At 37.6% G+C, this 19,163-nt stretch overlaps 1 protein-coding gene across 1 annotated transcript in view; it reads left to right on the forward strand.

Moving 5' to 3' along the window:
• Positions 1-19,163, forward strand: part of LOC149847969 (ENHANCED DISEASE RESISTANCE protein (DUF1336)) — a 320,270-nt gene that overhangs the window by 214,683 nt on the left and 86,424 nt on the right. The window contains exons 13-15 of the mRNA XM_090011056.1: positions 1,540-1,710; positions 2,231-2,424; positions 2,614-2,659. Of these exons, the coding sequence (XP_089867182.1) occupies positions 1,540-1,710; positions 2,231-2,424; positions 2,614-2,659 (411 nt within the window). The remainder of the gene's footprint in view (positions 1-1,539; positions 1,711-2,230; positions 2,425-2,613; positions 2,660-19,163) is intronic.

The raw sequence follows: 19,163 nt of genomic DNA on the forward strand, positions 1-19,163 counted from the left end.
CATCTCCATCAATTTCTCCATACTTTTGAATGATAGATCACAAATATTTGAAACAATCATCCACCGGTATTTCTTGCTCACCAAGTTTCACTACACTCCCATCACTAGTTCGTTGCTTACTAAACCGACATTCCATATATTTTGTCTTACTCTTACTCAACTTAAAACCTTTTGCTTCCAATGTTTGTCTCCATAATTCTAACTTAGCATTAACCCCAACTCTAGACTCATCAATCAAAACAATATCATCAGCAAACTGTTAAAATGTATCATTCAACATTTGTAATATTATATATATTTTATATATATAAAAGATAATACATATTATATATGGTATATATGCATATGTATTATCCTAATTATATATATAAAATATATATTTCTCTATTTATAGGCATAGGGGTAGTTTAGACATTTCACAGTTTTACGCATATTCCATTTGGAATATGTTTGTAAATTTACTTGTAATTTTCCTTTTTTATTTTTCTCTTTTTTGTGGTTTGCGCCACCTAGGGAGGCTCCCCAAAGAGTCGTTGGGGGCTCCCAACGACTCCTTTGGGAGCCCCCTAGGTGGCTCCTCTCTTGTGTTATAAATAGGGGTCTCCCCCTTGTAATTCCTTCACTCCTTGTAGGAGCTTATGCTCCATTGTATAGGGTTTTTACCCTTTTCTTCCTTTTTCCTCAATAATATTCAACTTATGACTTTAAGTCATATTTACCCCTTTTATGGGTTTATGTATTAGCACATGATGTGCTTGTGTTGTTCCATTGAGTGGGTATATTCGCACTTCGTGTGCATGTGTATGGGTTCATTATTGAACCCAATGTATTCAAAGTCACTTTCTAATACAAACAACATACACCACGACACATTTTCTTGAATTGATCTCGTAAGCTCATCCATCACTATAGAAAATAGGAAAGGGCTTAAAGCAGATCCTTGATGTAACCCAACCGTTATAGGAAAATTGGTTGTCACCCCTCCACAAGTGCGGACATTGGTTACTACTCCTTCATACATATCTTTAATTATACTAATATTCTGCTGCATTAATAAAAAATTAGAGGGTACTTTGAACTCAAAGCGAACATTTGATTTTGAACACATAAAGGAGAGTTAACTTTTTAATACTATATACATACATTTACTTTTTAGAATGAAGCTATTTTTCTGTATCTAGAATAGATATATCTCTTGATATAAATATGTAGGAAAAGACAAGAATAACCTTGTGCCAACCTCAATTTCATTGTTTTTTCCTGTTTGCATGTGTTTTATATCTTATTTTTTTATGTATGTTAATCTGAAACAACCCTTTCAGATTTGTGATCCATTACAGCATCATGATTACCTTCTGTAGGATTTTTGTAGGATTTGTGCCAATTTTTATTGTATGCTTGCATAGATATGTTACACCCTATACTCTTTAGAAAATTATATATATTTGCATTAGAGCTAATTTCTTTTTACCCTACGTAAGTAAAAGAATTGTAGCCTTATAATTTTGACTCTTCTTTTTTATTTGTTATTTTATGTAGCCTCAATTTGGGAGATTAAAATGCTAAAGGCATCAGTAGAACCAAATAATGCTAAGTGCCTTGTGACACAAATGATTGAAGTACACCCTAGTGGTTGGGGATTTGCAAATAGACATTACTTCTCTAAGCTGGAGAGGACAATTGAATATGCTGTACTCTGCCAGGTAGCAGGTTGTAAAAGTTTAACTTCCTCTTATCTATTCATATTTGTGGAAATTCTTTGTCGATAATGAATACTATCATGATAAAGCATACTTTTTTTCTTCATTAGGATGCTATTTCCTTTACATGTTAATCTCATATTTTTTTTCTATTTATTTGAGATTTTTTATTTCTTGTTGGTTGTTGTTTCATCAATAAAGCAATTTTTATTTATTTATAATTTTAGATATTTTTTATAATCTTTTTTAAGTTTAAAAAAAATTGAGGCTTACGCTTTACGCCTCGCCTCAAATTTTGGTGGAGCGCCTCTCTACGCCTCAACGCTTTTCACAACACTTATTAAGGCTAACCTAAAAGATTTTATACAATAGTAGCAAGAAAGGGGTTAAAAATATCTTCTGTTGCTAGGTGGAAACTTTGAATTTTTTCTCAATGAAATAAAGATCCAGAGCAAAACTTACTTTTTGAAGATTTTTTTTGCTATAATTCTATCACTTGTTAAAAGGTTACTAAACCATGTTGTGTACAGGTTTAAGAGAATATTTTGGTGCAAATCCTGCACTTACACTTGAATCTGCTTCAACATTTCTGCAAAATAAAGTCTCCAATTATATTAGTGGTGAGCTGGTTACTGAGGAAGATAATGAACAATTTTATGATGCAATTGCTGCTGATGAATTAGAAGAGGAAGATAGTGATGATGAGGAACTAGATATCAGCAAGGTGGTTTTATATTATTTTTTAATCTTTGAAGAAATGATGTATATGAGAACTTACAAGAAATGTGACACATTTTCGGGCATTACAAGCACTTTTACAGTTTTTTCCTTTGGTTGATGGATTTCCTGTAATGGGTTGCATTTTTGAAACATTATGATCTGAAATATGACCCTCAATTTTCGTCCTGACCAGGATGGTAAATTGAAGCTGAAGAATGACTCTAGGGCCATAGCCGCAGGTTCCTCCTGTTCCTTGGTGTTAGACCTATTTGAAGTTTTTTTTTTTATTTTCTTGTGCCAACTTTGTTATTTTTGTATTTATTTATAAATGATGTTTAAGTTTGATTAGCTTCTTCAATCACAGTTTTGTTGCCTTATGACAGTGGAATTTTAAATGAATCAGTAAATGTTCACAAACTCCTTTTCTCAGATATGTAAAAAGAAAAAAGAAGAAATGCTCTAGTTATTTGTAGTTATTGAATCACTCCACTCAATGTGTTAACTCTGTTACCTCAATCTCTATGTTACCTCAATTACCACATTGGTACAGAGTTTTGGTAAAATGGGGATTTTACGAGAGCTAGGGTGTTGCAAGAGTGGAAAAGAACACTATTAACTCATAGAACACCTTTATAAAGGTGACAGATACAAGTCATGCAACTTAAAGAAACTGGATGAAAATACCCTCGTATCATGGGGTTATTACAAAAGAATAAAAATGAACAAAAGGGCAATTCTGATCTAACAAATAATTACAAGTTTGCCACTAAAGAAATACCAAAATGCAAAACTGCGGCTAACATACAAAGAGATACAAGATTGCGAATTGACAATTCAGAATTTAACATTCTTCCTCAAACTCAAGGTTGAATAACCAAGAGTTTGTCAAGTAGAAACTGAAATCATGGATTTGAGTGATTTAGTGAAGAAGTCAGCAATTTGATATTTGGAAGAAACATATGGTAAAGATATATTGAAGATATTTGTCTCGAGTATAATGACAATCCATCTCAATGCATTTAGTCCATTCATGAAAAGGTATGATGGCTGAGAATGGTGCCAGAGTAATTCTATATGCATTAGTATACATCTCAACCACCACCAATTCTATTGTTGCAGTTGTTGTTCCTCTGTATTCGGCTTCTTTTGATGAAAGTACAACTGCTTGTTGCTTCTTGTACCTTCATGAGAAAAGAGAATCACCCCAAAAATGCACAAAGTAATGTCTGGCTGAGTGATGGTTAAGTATGTGAATTTTCCAACCAAGCTTCTGTATGTGCAGAATCACTCAATCATATTCCACATGTCTCACAAATTTGAATTTAAGATTTTTAAAGTATCAACTACTTTATCATTAGTGTCATCGCAATGAATATACAGCTTCTGTTTCGAGGAAGTACCAAAGGCAGCGGTGTACTGATGTTGATGATGTTTTGTGCTTTATGAAATAAACCTAAGTAGATGTCGAGTAGTCATCTACAAATATTACATAATAAACAGATCCTCCTTTTGATGCAATGGGGGCTGGTCCCTAGACATCAGTATGCAAAATAGCAATGGATGTGCAGAAACTATAGAACTAGAATTAAAAGGTAAAACTCTAATCTTTCATAGAGCATAATCATCACACAAAAAATCTTAATGACATCAGCTGAACTACAAAATTTGCATAATAGAATAAAATGACAAAATTTAGGACTAGGATGTCCTAGCCTCATGTGCCAAAACAGCAATCTATGCTCAATGTCTGATGCAACACAATCAGTTGGTTGTTGCACTAGTAGATATAAAAAAATTCCATCTGATACAGATCGGCAACTCCAGTCGGCCCCAATCTTCCTCCTTGATTGGTGATCCTACACCCAACATCCTAACGCAATCATAGTATTGAAATGAAATGGGGATCTTCGAAACACGAGCTTTGATTAACAAGAGCAAGTGTCAAGAATGACACTAAAGCATAACCCTTAAAAAAGGGTATAACTGGAAACAAAATAAAAATAAAAATGTATTCTTTATTGATATGAAAAACCAATTGCTTAAGAAGCATTGGAGTAAAATACAAGAGGGGCTGCACCCCTTTATATACACAGCTGAAAGAGGACTCAATAGAGCTGTTGGGCACAGTCCAACAGCTCTATTTAGAGCTGTTGGACTGTGTCAGTCCAACAGCTCTATTGCTAGTCAAGTCTGGACAGGACTTGACTAGCAACAGTCATTCTAGTTCAAACTGAACTAGATGACATAAAGACAAAAAATAAAGGAAAAAAAATACAGAAAAGAAAGAAATTAAAAATGTATTTATATATATATAATAATATAATATTATTATATATACATATATGTACAGTTTTACATTTTAACACTCCCCCTCAAACTTACGGTACAATGAGCGAAAGTTTGTCTAAGAGAAAGTGAAATCGGGGAGCAGCGAGAGGCTTTGTAAAGAAGTCTGCTAACTGATATTCTTAAGTGACATATGGCAGATCAATTATCCCGTGTAGATATTCCTCTCTGACGTAGTGACAATCCATTTTGATGTGTTTGGTGCGTTCGTGGAATGTTCTGTTACTGGCAATGTAGATCGCACTTTTGTTGTCACAACACATTTGTGAAGCCTTTGTTGCTTCAACTCCCATGTCAGCAAGCAGTCGTCGGAGCCAAACTACTTCCATGGTCGTGGTTGCCATGGCTCTGTATTCAGCTTTGGTGGATGAGAGAGATACCTTCTGCTGCTTTTTACACCTCCACGAGATTAATGATTCCCCTAAAAAGACACAAAAGCCAGTGGTTGAGTGTCTGTTATTGGGATCACCTCCCCAATCAGCATCAGTATATGCAATTAAATCAAGAGAAGATGAGGAAGATAAGAAAAGTCCTCGTGAAAGAGAGGACTTGATGTATCTGATAATACGCATGACTGCTCCCATATGAACAGAAGTAGGAGCATGTTGAAATTGACTTGCTGTATGAACAACATGTGCTATATCTGGTCTGGTAATGGATAGATAGGAAAGTGCCCCGACAAGCTGTCTTTAAGGAGTAGGGTCTGCAAGAAGTTCTCCATCATCAATCTTCATTTTAACATTAACAACTTCTGGAGTGTCAACTTTCTTATCATCAGTAATACCAGACCTGAAAACAATATCAAAAGCAAATTTAGTCTGAGATAATAAATATCCTCTAGGAGAATAAGCAATTTCAATGCCTAAAAAATATCTCAACAAGCCCAAATCAGTCATTTCAAAATGAGATTTAAGAAGTGTTTTGATTGTTTCAACTCCCAGTTTATCGCTTCCGGTGATGATCATATCATCCACATAGAGAAGAAGCACAATGATCCCTGCATCAGAATTCTTAATAAACAAAGCAGTGTCAGTTAAACAGAATTGAAAACCAATATCAATCATAACACGACTAAACCTATCATACCAAGCTTTTGGTGCTTGTTTAAGTCCATAAAGAGCTTTTTCTAAGCGAAGGACTTTACCCTTAGGAATACTTAGACCAGGAGGAGGTTCCATATATACTTCTTCAACTAGCTTTCCATTTAAAAAAGCATTTTTGACATCCATTTGAAAAATAGACCATTTTTTGATAGAAGCTAAGGCAATTAAGGTTCGGACAGTAGTCATACGAGCCACCGGAGCAAAGGTTTCTTCATAATCAATCCTATATTCTTGGGCATAACCTTTGGCTACTAAACGGGCTTTATATCTTTCAAGAGTACCATCACTCTTGGTTTTAATTTTATAAACCCATCGACATCCTATAGTTTTCTTCCCTGGAGGAAGATCTTGAATATTCCATGTAGAAGCCTTTTCAAGTGCATCTAATTCAGCTTTCATGGCTTCTATCCATTTGATATCATTTTTTGCTTGAAAATATGTGGATGGTTCTTCATATGATTGAATTAATGCAATAACTGCCCTATATGTGGGTGAGAAAGACTCGTATGATACAAACTTTTCTGGAGGCCTCGAGATTCGGGATGATTGTCTAGTTGGAATGTTAGAATATTTCTCAAGTGCACATGGAGTATTAGACTCTTGTCGCCTGGAATATTGAATACTAGTATCTCTATGAACTTCTTCATTTTCAACATTAAGATCAATAATTCTTTGATCATCATCAAAGTTACAATCAAGGTCATATTCATCAGATGTTGATGTTAGATCTAGCAAAAAGGAGTACTCAGTGACGTCTTTTAATTTTCTAAAATCAAAGAAGCTCTCCTTTTCAAGAAAGGAAACATTTCTAGACACATATAGTTTATTATTTTTGAAGTTAAAACATCTATAACCTTTCTGGTTTTCAGCATATCCTAAAAAGGCACAGGGAATCGCACGAGGGGAAAGTTTATCATTTTTGTCAGTAAATATGAAACATTTGCACCCAAATATTCTTAATCTAGAGTAGTCTGGAGAAATGTTCATAAGTTTTTCAATGGAAGTGATATTTTGTAACGAAGAAGATGGCATCTTATTAATGAGATAGGTGGCAGTTAAGGCAGCTTCTGCCCAAAAGTCTTTAGGGACTTGATTTGCTATTAATAAAGTTCTAGTGGTTTCTATAATATGGCGATGTTTTCGTTTTGCCAGTCCATTTTGTTGAGGTGTATAAGGACAAGATCTTTGATGTGTGATGCCATGCAATTTAAGATAATTTTGAAAATCTGTGGATAAAAACTCTCCCCCTGAATCTGTGCGAAAAATAGTAATATCATTTTGAAATTTGTTTTTAACCATATTATGAAAAGTTTGAAAGTATGAAAATACTTCAGACTTATGTTTGAGAAAGTACATCCACGTATGTCGGGAGAAATCATCGACAAAAATAACATAGTAAACAAATCCTCCTTTAGAAATTACTGGTGCAGGACCCCAAACATCCGAGTGTATTAATTCAAGTGGTCTTGAAGAGAAAAAGGTTCTGTTCTGAAATGGTAATCTTTTCATTTTGCCGAGAATACAATCTTTACAATCAAATGATTCAGAGTTACAAAATTTCCCTAGATTTGGAAAATGTTGGATTTTGGCTATATGTGGGTGACCAAGTCTCTTATGCCACAGTTCCAACTCTATTTTTTGAATATTATAACAAAAAGCTTTCTTCGGCATTTCCAAAAAATCCATGTAATAGAGTCCTCCTTCTCTATGGCCTTCCCCAATCAGCTTGCCTGACTGGCGATCCTGTACCCAACAACCATGAGAAGAAAAAGAAATATTACACCCATAATCAGAAATTTGAGATACAGATAAAAGATTTAAATTTAATTTGGGAACATGTCTAATTTCTGGAATAAAAAAAATTTTTGTTTTATAAATTTTTTCAAAATCTCCTATTCCTTCTATTTCAAGAGAAGTCCCATCAGCAGTAAAGACCTTTGACACACTTGTTTTATTTTTAACACATTTGGATAGACTTTGATTATTTGGGGTCATATGAAAAGATGCACCAGAGTCAAGAAGCCAAGAAATTTTACCTAAATTAGAAAAAGATGAGGCTGTTGCGCCGGTTGAAGCTTCAGATGAGGAAGAGACACCTTTGATGAGAGGCTGAAGGATCTTCATTAGTTGGGCCAGGGAAATTGCTGCATCCTGATCTTTAGGCTCCGATCCAGCAATTGCAGCTCTTTTTTCTCTCAGCTCCTTAAGTTTGGGACATTGTGGCCTGTAGTGTCCCGGTTCATGACAGTGATGACAAATAACTTTCTTCTTATCATAGTCACCATTTTGTCGGTTAAAGTGAGGAGGCCTATATGATCGAACATGATTCCCTGGTCTAGACACGGCTAAAACAGAATCATCTTCAATTTTTAAAGAACCTTTCCGGAGACGATTTTCTTCCATTGTTAACTCTTCAATAGTTTCAACAATAGAAGGAATTTTTCCCCGGTGAAGTAGGGCCGATTTAGTGGTTTCAAATTCCGGCCTTAATCCAGTGATAAACTGGTAAAAATGTTCAACATTGAGTTGTTTCTGACGAAGCTCGATGTCTTCGGCACAATGCCACTTTGGTTCTAAAAGGGAAAGTTCTTCCCAAAGTTCGGACAACCCATTGTAATATTCACGAATAGTTGTCTCCTTGTGTCATCATTCGAACTTTTTCTTGGAGGTTGCACACGTGTGCAATATCTTTAAGGGAATACATATTCTTAAGGTATTCCCATGCCTTATCGGCATGATCAAATTTGGCAAGACTTGAGCATTTTTTAATGTCAACGCTATTGATAAGCCATGACATTATCTTCGCATGAGATATTCTCCATTCTTTCCATTTCTTCTCGTATGAGGCAATAGCATTGATTTTCTCTTCTTCCGATAGAGGGACGTCTTTATCTCCCTCCTTTTTAGTAAGAGATAGCTTAGGTTCCGAATCGGAACCATCCACAATCCCCCATAAGCCTTTTCCCCATATATGGTGCTTCATGATTGAAGCCCATGTTACATAGTTCGTATCGCTTAGTTTCATAGGCATGATGGTGACTTTATCATTGTCATCCATCGATTACAAGGAGAGAAAGAATAGGGATAGAAGAGAAACAAAAAGGAAAATGAGAAAGAAAGAAAAAAAAAACAATACAACAAGATGTGAAATCTTCTCCAATAAAGTGATAAAACACTTCTCTTCAAGTGGCGAACACTTTTGCAAACGGGCACAGAAACTGAGGCAGCTTTTCCTCAAGATTTAGTACTTCCGCGGCTCTGATACCATGAAATGAAATGGGGATCTTCGAAACACGAGCTTTGATTAACAAGAGCAAGTGTCAAGAATGACACTAAAGCATAATCCTTAAAAAAGGGTATAACTGGAAACAAAATAAAAATAAAAATGTATTCTTTATTGATATGAAAAACCAATTGCTTAAGAAGCATTGGAGTAAAATACAAGAGGGGCTGCACCCCTTTATATACACAACTGAAAGAGGACTCAATAGAGCTGTTGGGCACAGTCCAACAGCTCTATTTAGAGCTGTTGGAATGTGTCAGTCCAACAGCTCTATTAAGAGTTGTTGGACTGTGTCAGTCCAACAGCTCTATTTCTAGTCAAGTCTGGACAGGACTTGACTAGCAACAGTCATTCTAGTTCAAACTGAACTAGATGACATAAAGACAAAAAATAAAAATAAAGGAAAAAAATACAGAAAAGAAAGAAATTAAAAATGTATTTATATATATATAATAATATAATATTTTTATATATACATATATGTACAGTTTTACATTTTAACAAGTATGATATTTGTGATGCAACTAAATGGTTCAGATTGAGACCTGGAACATGCCTAACACAAAGAATATTCTATCTCAAGGAACTCTCTTTTAACATACCTACATGCTTGACTTTTAAATATGTTTTATTAACTATATGCATATGAATCGGTTTAGGTTTTGAAACATAGATGGATAGCAGAGACAAATTAGAAGTCATGTGAAAAGATTCTCCTGAATCAAGTATCCAAGAAGAAATACCTGAAGGAGAGGAACAAGATAAGATTGACCGCAAAAATTAGCAAGGTTGCCAGACTAGGAAGCGGAAGCGAGAAACGATACGGGAAGCGGAAGCGAGAAGCGATGCATTTTAAAATGTATAGGAAGCGGGAAGCGAGGAATGAAAAAAAGAAATATAATAATTGAATGTGAATAATAATGAAACACAAATAAAAACTAAAATAAAAGTAACTAATATTAAATTTCATGATTCTTTTAGTGTAAGAAATAAATTTTTAACAAAATCTAAAAATGATGATTACCAATTTAGAGAAAGCACATGGAAGTGAGTGAGAAGAGTGAGAGAAAACACATAAAAAACATGAAAAGCTGAGTAAGAGAACATATAAGATGAATAAATAAAGTGTGTGGAAAGCCTAGGAGAAGCGTGGGGGAATCGAGGTTCTAATCAAGTTTCGAAAGCGAGGAGTATCGTGCTTCCGAAGCGAGTTTCTGGGAAGCGAGCTTCCCACCTATCTAAGAAGCTTCCGATAACTCTAGAAATTAGTGCAAATAGAAATACTTTTAAGAATTCCAAGCATCCTTGGCTCTTTTAATTAAACGAAATTAGTGCAAATAGAAACCTCCATGTTGCTCATGAGCCAAGATAAAACTCTATCATTTTTCACTTTCCCATCTCATACTGTTCAAGAGCTCTTTCACTATCTTTCTGGGTTTTTTTTCAATACTACAACAGACACAGATTCAGATGCTTTCTTGTGACAGATTGAAGTTGCACATGTAAAACACAGAAAAAAAAATTTGAATTGATTCGGGTGGGATCCGGACCCGACCCGAGGCCACCGCCTCTCGCTGTCATTAAGAGACAACGAGGCAGGCAAGAGAAGGGTTACGAAACCCCCCTCACCGCCTCTCGCCCTCTCGTCTCTCTCATTTGCGTTGCCGAGCACCGCCACCGACGACCCCTTCCTTTCGATGACTTCCTTTCTCTGGTGAGCTCCTCTCCGGCATCCTCCCCAGGTACGCCATTTTCCCCTCTTTGCTCTCTCGTCTCTTCCCTGATCCCCTCTCTTTATCCCTAACCTTTTTGTTGCGCAGGGAGGGGGTCGAGCCGCCTCCCTGCTGCCCTAAATCACAGGGGGGGGGGGGCAAAGCCTCCTCCCTGCGACTCTTTTCAGCGAGAGAGGGGCCGAGCTCCCTCCCGATGCTCTTTGGTTGCAGGAGAGGGGTCTAGTCTCTCCCTGCACCCTTGTAGGTAGGGGAGGGGGTCGAGGCCCCTTCTACTTCCTGTTATGGCAGGCGAGGGTCCGAGCCCCCTCCCTGCTCCCTGTTACGACAAGGGAGGGGGTCGAGCCCCCTCCTTGCTTCTTGTTATGGCAGGGGAGGGGTCGAGCTCCCCTCCCTGCACCACCTTTAGCAGGGGAGGGGCCCAACCCCTCCCTGCTTTTCCGGCAGGGGAGGGGCTGAGCCTTCTCCCTGCTCTTTGTTTTGACAGGGGTGGGGGTCGAGCCCCTCCTTGCTCCTTATTGCGGCAATGGAGGGGTCGATCCCCCTCCCTGTGCCTCCTCTCTCTTTAGGCAGGGGAAAGCCCCCTCGCCTCGCTCTTCTCTGGCATCAGGCAGGGGCTTCGCCCCCTGCCTGTTCGCATTTCTTCAGGGAGGGGCCAAGCCCCTGCCTCCGTGCATGTTCAACAAGCAAGGGCGAAGCCCCCTGCCTGTCTTCTACTTGGTCAGGCAGGAGTGCATCCCTGCCTTCCCTCGCTTTATGAGGGTAGGGGTGCAACCCCCTGCCTCCTCGTTGTTTGCTAACAGCAGGTTAGCAGGGGCTCACAGCCCCTGCCCCTACTTCTTGCACTGATAGTAGGTGCGTAGGGGCACGATGCCCCTGCCTTTGCTTCCTTCACGTCAAGACGACGACAGTGTCCCTGGCCTTCTATTTTTTGTGTTAGCATGTTAAGACTGTCGTTTTTACAGTTCGTACGATGGATCCTGCTCGCGGTCCGCAACCCGAGTCGTCAATTGTTTACTCCCGTAGACGCCAGCAAGCTCGCAACTCTCCAAGGTAGGAAAAGATTACACAGAAGACTTGGACAATTGAATTAAGTTCAATTAACTAAAAATGACCATTAAATAACTATATATATATATACAAATATATATTTATACGAGTATGTACTTAACTCAAGGACGCGATTTCGTGATCCTTGTCCTTTACTTTCTGTCATGTCTTTACTTGTCGTCGTGCATTGCGTCGAGCCCTTTTGCACTCCTGCTTACAGTCTTTACCTTGTCGTCGCGCATTGCGCAAAGGTTTTGCATTGCACTCCTGCTTACAGTCTTTACTTTGTCGTTGTGCATTGCGCAAAGGTTTTGCATTGCACTCCTGCTTACAGTCTTTACTTTGCCGTCGCGCATTGCGCAAAGTTTTTGCGTTGCACTCCTGCTTACAGTCTTTACTTTGCCATCGCGTATTGCGCAAAGGTTTTGCGTTGTACTCCTGCTTACAGTCTTTACATGTCGTCGCGCATTGTGCCGAGGTTTTGCGTTGTACTTCTGTTTACCGTCTTTACCTTGCCGATTTGTTTTGCGCCTAGGCTCTTGCTTTTGCATATGTGTTGTTACTGCCTTGCTATTGCAGATGACACTCAGGTTTTCGCTCATTGCATATGCTTTTAAGGCATCCTCGTGGAGGATGCAAGAGACATCTACCACTCTCCCTCTTGCGACAAGAGTTCAGTCGGGAGCTAGCGATACATCCTCGTCTAAGGAGAGGGATACCTCGCAAGGATCCTGGCTCTTCGTGTACACAGATCTTGAATAGTAGATTTGAGATTTAGGGAGTTGCGCAAAAGCCTCAAAGACTGCCCAAATCAAAGCATTTGGAAGGATGTGATTGGCTGGTTCTATTCGTCTATTCAGCATTTCTCGGGTGATCCCGAATTGGGGTTCGAACGAACTTCTTAGCGGGGATTCTGTTGAGAAACCCATATCCCGTCTATCAAGGCTGGTATCGAGTCATGCGAGGCATGTAGATACCTCGATAGCGGATGAGATTCTAGAAAATCGCATGCCAAATATTGGCACAAGCTGCTAGTTGTTTCAAAAGATAAAGAATGTCAAAGTATAGTTTGAGAAGCATTACATCTTTATGAAACACTTCTGATGAGGCTCTTATTGAGGAGCTATACCCCTTTCATCCTAGAGTACTTGTATTCTTGCACTACACGCTAGTACTGCGATGATCGAATGAGACGGTCGTGCGACCTCGAACAGTGCTAAATGCACAATATTATAATCACATAAAATGGTACTATTCGCCTTCACAGGCAAGTTGCTCGAGTGATTTAAAAACCACAACATAGAATGGGTCGTTAGTTAAGCAACCTCTAACGCACCCATTCGCTTCTTGTTGTCTGTCAAGGGAGAGGACAGAGCGGTACAAAACTTCAATGGACATGTTGTTAACAACCGCCTCACGGGCAATGATCTGGCCTCCCCAGTCATTGGAGTTAGGGGAAAGGGGCTACAATAGTTAGCTCAACACTTCTGCAGAAATTGGATGCATATGTGGCACTGCTTACCTGCCTTTGGGGAATCCTCTCTCGGCTAAAGTCGTCAATTTAGGAGTGGACTCAACTAGCTATTCGGGTTATTGGAAATACATAGAATAACAGTGTTAAATTATGTATCGACATTTGTAATCTCGTATATATTTATATTCATATATATATAGATACATATACATATATACTATTAATATATGTATATATATATATATATATGAATATAAATATATATATTCACCCAAAAGGGTATTTCTATAAATTCCTGTTTTATGCATATTCCATATTAGAATATGCTTGTATTTTTACCTTTTCTTTTTTTTTCTCTTTTTCTTTTTTCTTTTTCCTTTTTCGTTTTTTCTTTTTTGTTTTTTTTTGTGCGATATAGGGAGGCTCCCCAAAGAGTCGTTGGGGAGCCTCCAACGGTCACATATGTGACCGTTGGGGGCTCCCAACGACTCTCTTGGGAGCCCCCCTATGTTGCTCCTTTTGCTCCCTTATAAATAGGGGTTTCCCCCTCTTGTATTCTCATGGCTTTGAGTCAAAGCCCAAGTGCTCAATAAAGTGATTCCAATAGTTTTCTGCATTTGTGAGTTGTGATTTTATGCACAAGTGTTCTAAAGTGTTCTTATTGTGCATGTGTGTCGGATTGATTATCAAGAATATTAAGGTCTTGATCTTAGTATCTTGTTTGGAGATACTTTTACATAACAGATGCCCGAACTAGGCTCAGTTGTTTCTACGTTTTGCCTGCGCGTACTGGTTGATCTTTTGTAAATGATATTTTTAAAACAATAATTTTCAATAAAAGCTTTGGAAAATCGTCAACCAAAAGTAAATAAAAACCGACTTTCTACGAAGTGGTAAGTGCGGGTCGAATCCTCAGGGAACAGGAATTACTCAGAATATTTCTCAAAAGTTTAATTTATTAATCACAAATCTCAATCTACAATTACAAAGTTAATACAACTACAATTTAACATTAAAATAAATTGAAAAAGCAATTCAATCTTCAGTTGCATGCCAAGGGTATTTTGGTCCTTTCGCCAGTTATCCAATCTTCGCACTTGAACACTAAACCCTGGAAATGAGTATGCTTTTCAACCTAAAACAAAGGAAAATAAATAGTTAGTACTTATGCTAATGATGCAAGCTATAAATGAAACTAAATCTAATTTTCAAGAAATTAATAAGACAAATCCTAATTATGAGAAAACAATTAACTAAAATATTAAACTTGCTGAGAATAGGTGGTTTTTGGTTAAGTTCTCATATATTAGAGGTTTTCTGAAATATTTTTTTTTATAAGGACTTAGATGTAATTTTTCTGTTTTGCCTCTCTCTATTTAATATAGAGAGAAGCCCTAATCTCATTTAACGAGTTCTATTGTGCAGCCGTCTCTCTCTCTCTCTCTCTCTCTCTCTCTCTCTCTCTCTCTCTCTACACTCACAGGTGGCTTTACAACCCCATCTTATTCTACATGGTATCAGAGCCCAAACTTCCTGTGCCTATTCATCTCAACAAAATGGAGTGGCCGAGCGAAAACATCGGCACCTCCTTGATGTTGCCAGGACCATTATGATTCAATCAAATGTTCCTGCCTTATACTGGGGTGATGCGATTACCACTGCTTGCTATCTGATCAACCGCATGCCTTCGTCTTCTGTGGGTGATCAAATTCCATTACATATCCTAAAACCTGATGCCCCACTTTTTTCTTTCTCACCAAAAATATTTGGATGTGTTTGTTTTGTACACAAACTTGGCCCTGACCGTGATAAATTAGCCGCTCAAGCTACAAAATGCATATTTATCGGTTATCCAAAAAATCAAAAGGGCTATCGATGTTATGATCCTATTTCTCGCCGAGAGTATGTCAGTGCAGATGTATCTTTCTTGGAATCTTCTCCATATTACTCTAGTTCCGGTTCCCCGCTGCAGGTTGATCCAGCTGAATCTTTTCCATTACCTATCCCTCCTTTTCCTTTGGAATATGTGCCCTCCTTACCGAACCAAACTTTATCCTCCTCCAGATTTAATAATCCGCCATTGGTATATGTGCGTAGAGCTCCATGTCCGCAAGAGCCTTCATCTTCTTCTTCTCCTGAGGTAAGTTCTACTGACAATAGTGATCTTCAGGATGATGATAGCAGGCCTATTGCTCTACGAAAGGGGACAAGACAATGCACCTTATATCCCATATCTCATTATGTCTCCCATGCCAGAATTGGACATCAAATGAAGTCGTTTATTTCAGCCTTGTCTGCTGAAACCATTCCTCTGAACTATCACCAAGCAGCACTCGATAATCGTTGGAAGCTGGCTATGCAAGAAGAAATGACAGCTTTGGTCTATCAGCATACCTGGGATCTAGTTGATTCCCCAGCAGATGCTGACATTGTTGGATGTAAATGGGTATATACAATAAAGTACAAATCTGATGGTTCTATTGACAGGTACAAGGCCAGATTAGTCGCGAAAGGGTATACTCAGACATATGGAATTGACTTCTTTGAAACTTTTTCTCCTGTGGCACGGATGGGTACCATCCGTCTTGTTCTCTCGGTAGCTGTTCAGCATGGTTGGAGCTTGTGTCAATTAGATGTGAAAAATGCATTTCTTTATGGGGATCTATCTGAGATCGTTTATATGCAACAACCTCCAGGTTTTGAGGTTGAGGGGGAGTGTCAAAAGGTGTGCAGATTGAGAAAGGCGATTTATGGCTTGAAACAAAGTCCTCGTGCATGGTTTCAAAAGTTGTTTGAAGTGATGTCAAGCTTTGGCTTTAATAGATCGGCAGCAGATCATACACTTTTTATAAAGAAAACTAGCTCTGGCATAGTTGTTATGGTGGTATATATGGATGACATCATTCTTACAGGAGATGATGTGCAAGCTATTGAAGCCACAAAGGCTCATCTTCAAAAACACTTTGTTACAAAAGACCTTGGTTCACTCAGGTATTTTCTGGGTATAGAAGTTGCTAGAAGCCGTGAAGGGATGGTTTTGTCTCAGCGGAAGTATGTTCTTGACTTATTAAAGGAAACGGGCATGTTGGGAGCTAAACCAGCAAATATTCCCATGGACCATAAAGTTCAGTTGTTTGAAGAAGGGTCAAAACCTGTTGATAGCAAAAGCTATCGCTCCCTAGTAGGGAAGTTATTATATGTAACTGTGACCAGACCAGATATTGCTTTAGCAGTAAGCAAAGTTAGCCAATTCATGGACAAACCAACTGAGGTACACTGGAATGCAGCCATAATGATTCTCAGATATCTAAAATCCTCTCCTGGAAAGGGGTTACTGTTCAGGAAAGGTGGAACTCTGGAGATAGTAGCCTATTCTGATGCTGACTATGCTGGATCTGTAGTAGATAGAAAGTCTACCACAGGATTCTGTGTGTTTTTGGGAGACAACTTGATCTCATGGAGAAGAAACAAAATGTGGTTTCCAGGTCAAGTGCAGAATCAGAATATCGGGCTATGGCCCAAACAGCTGCTGAATTGATATGGGTTCGCATTGTTCTTAATGATCTCCAGGTGAAGGTTTCCTCTCCAATGACCATGATGTGCGATAACAAAGCGGCAACATATATAGCAAACAATCCTGTCTTTCATGAGAGAACAAAGCACATTGAGGTTGATTGCCACTATGTAAGAGATATGATTCAAGCTGGTCATATCACTACAAAATACCTAAAGTCTGAAGACCAAGTTGCAGATATGTTTACAAAGCCTCTTGCTAGGCCAAATTTCTCCAGATGTTGTGACAAGCTGAGCATGATAGATATCTATGCTCCAGCTTGAGGGGGAGTGTTGAGAATAGGTGGTTTTTGGTTAAGTTCTCATATATTAGAGGTTTTCTGAAATATTTTTTTTTATAAGGACTTAGATGTAATTTTTCTGTTTTGCCTCTCTCTATTTAATATAGAGAGAAGCCCTAATCTCATTTAACGAGTTCTATTGTGCAGCCGTCTCTCTCTCTCTCTCTCTCTCTCTCTCTCTCTCTCTCTCTCTCTCTCTACACTCACAGGTGGCTGTACAACCCCATCTTATTCTACAAAACTAATTCAAAAATCCACTAACCTAAGCCTAACAATGTTGTATGATGCAGATGCAAATCCTAATATGCAGAAAATACTGAAAACAGTACGAAAATACTGAAAAGATTGAAATTACCAAGATGCCCCTAACTAGTGTAAAATAGATTTCTGACAGCTCTTTGGAAAACTACTGTTTGACAGAGCAAACGAAGTCCGATTTTCCCGAAATTTGTTTTGTTCTGTAACTAACAGATTGAATAATCTGACAGTTTTTACAGAATGAAAAAACGATATCTGGAACTCCAGATATAAGCGTTTCAAAATTGGGAAAAATCAGGATATCGCAAGTCCCGAAATTTAAAAACCAGAAAAAGCGGTTTTCACAAAACGCTTAAAAATCAGACCAACCGAACTCGGATCGAGTTGAAATTTGGTATGTAGGCAGTTAACACACTAATAAAGTGAATAGAAAAATAAAAATGTAAAAACCCGAAATTTTTGCACATGAAATGACGACATTGCGATAGGGCAAAAATCGGGTTTTGTTTTGAATGCACTATTCACTTTATAAATCTATTTAAACACTAAATAATGCAAATTACACCTAATGCAACCTAAATGACACTAAATGACAGATTGTATGCTGATGTTAAATGCAATGATGCGAAATGAAATATAAACGAAATATGATATGCACTTTATGACTAAAAATTAAATGAACTAATAATGTGAATGCAACTAATGTACTTAAAAATGCACTTAACTATAGGAATGAAGGAATGTAATGAATACAAACTAACTGCAACTAAACTAATTGACTTACTAACAACAAAAAAAAATAATTAGCAAACACACATTAAACAAACAATGCTAAACTCTAACTAGACGATTAAGTGATTAACTATCTATCTTATACTAAATCTAATATGGATTAGTACTCAGATCAACTATCTAACTACACTAATGAGGTATGATTAAGGGTTTGACTAGGACTAGGTTCAACTGGGTTGACTCGGTTAGGCTTAAACTAAGGACACGACTCACCTAATTGGGTCAACTAGGTTGACTAAATTAGGTCAACTATTTTAAACAATGACTAATTTAAACACTTAAAGGTTAATACCTAATTACCACTAACACTAATGACTCCCTTAATTACACGCCTAATATAAAACCTAATTAAAACTTAGTTAATTAAGAACCTAATTCCTAACTAAGGTTAATATACTTAACACAATTAAATAAGTCTAAATCTAGACTCACTAAATATGGACGGTTAGAGGATTAAGAAAGAATAATTGCTCAAAGAGAAGCTAGGAAAATTTACTAACTCCAAAAATCGTTCCACCCTAAATACTTGCCTTGAATGGCAAATTTAAAAAGGTAAGAAAAAGGAAACCGTCCAACTAGGAACAGTTACCTTCTTGAAAATCTCTCAAGGCTAATTTAAACAAGTAGGCAATTTGAAAATATCCAAATCAAGATAGTCTCAACGAATTTGGCTTTCCAAAAATGATTGAAAAGATATAAATACCTTTATCAAAAATGTGATCTCCTTTTTAGAAAAGATTTGAACTTTAATTCAACTTTCTTAAAAAATATTGATATTATCTTGCCTTTCCTTCCTTGAAAACAATTTCAAACTTGCCTAAAGAGGATCCAACGAATTTGGAGCAATTAATTT

The sequence above is a fragment of the Nuphar pumila genome, chromosome 1 (genome assembly GCF_984573655.1).
Source record: "Nuphar pumila chromosome 1, dmNupPumi1.hap1.1, whole genome shotgun sequence".
Classification (NCBI taxonomy): domain Eukaryota; kingdom Viridiplantae; phylum Streptophyta; class Magnoliopsida; order Nymphaeales; family Nymphaeaceae; genus Nuphar; species Nuphar pumila.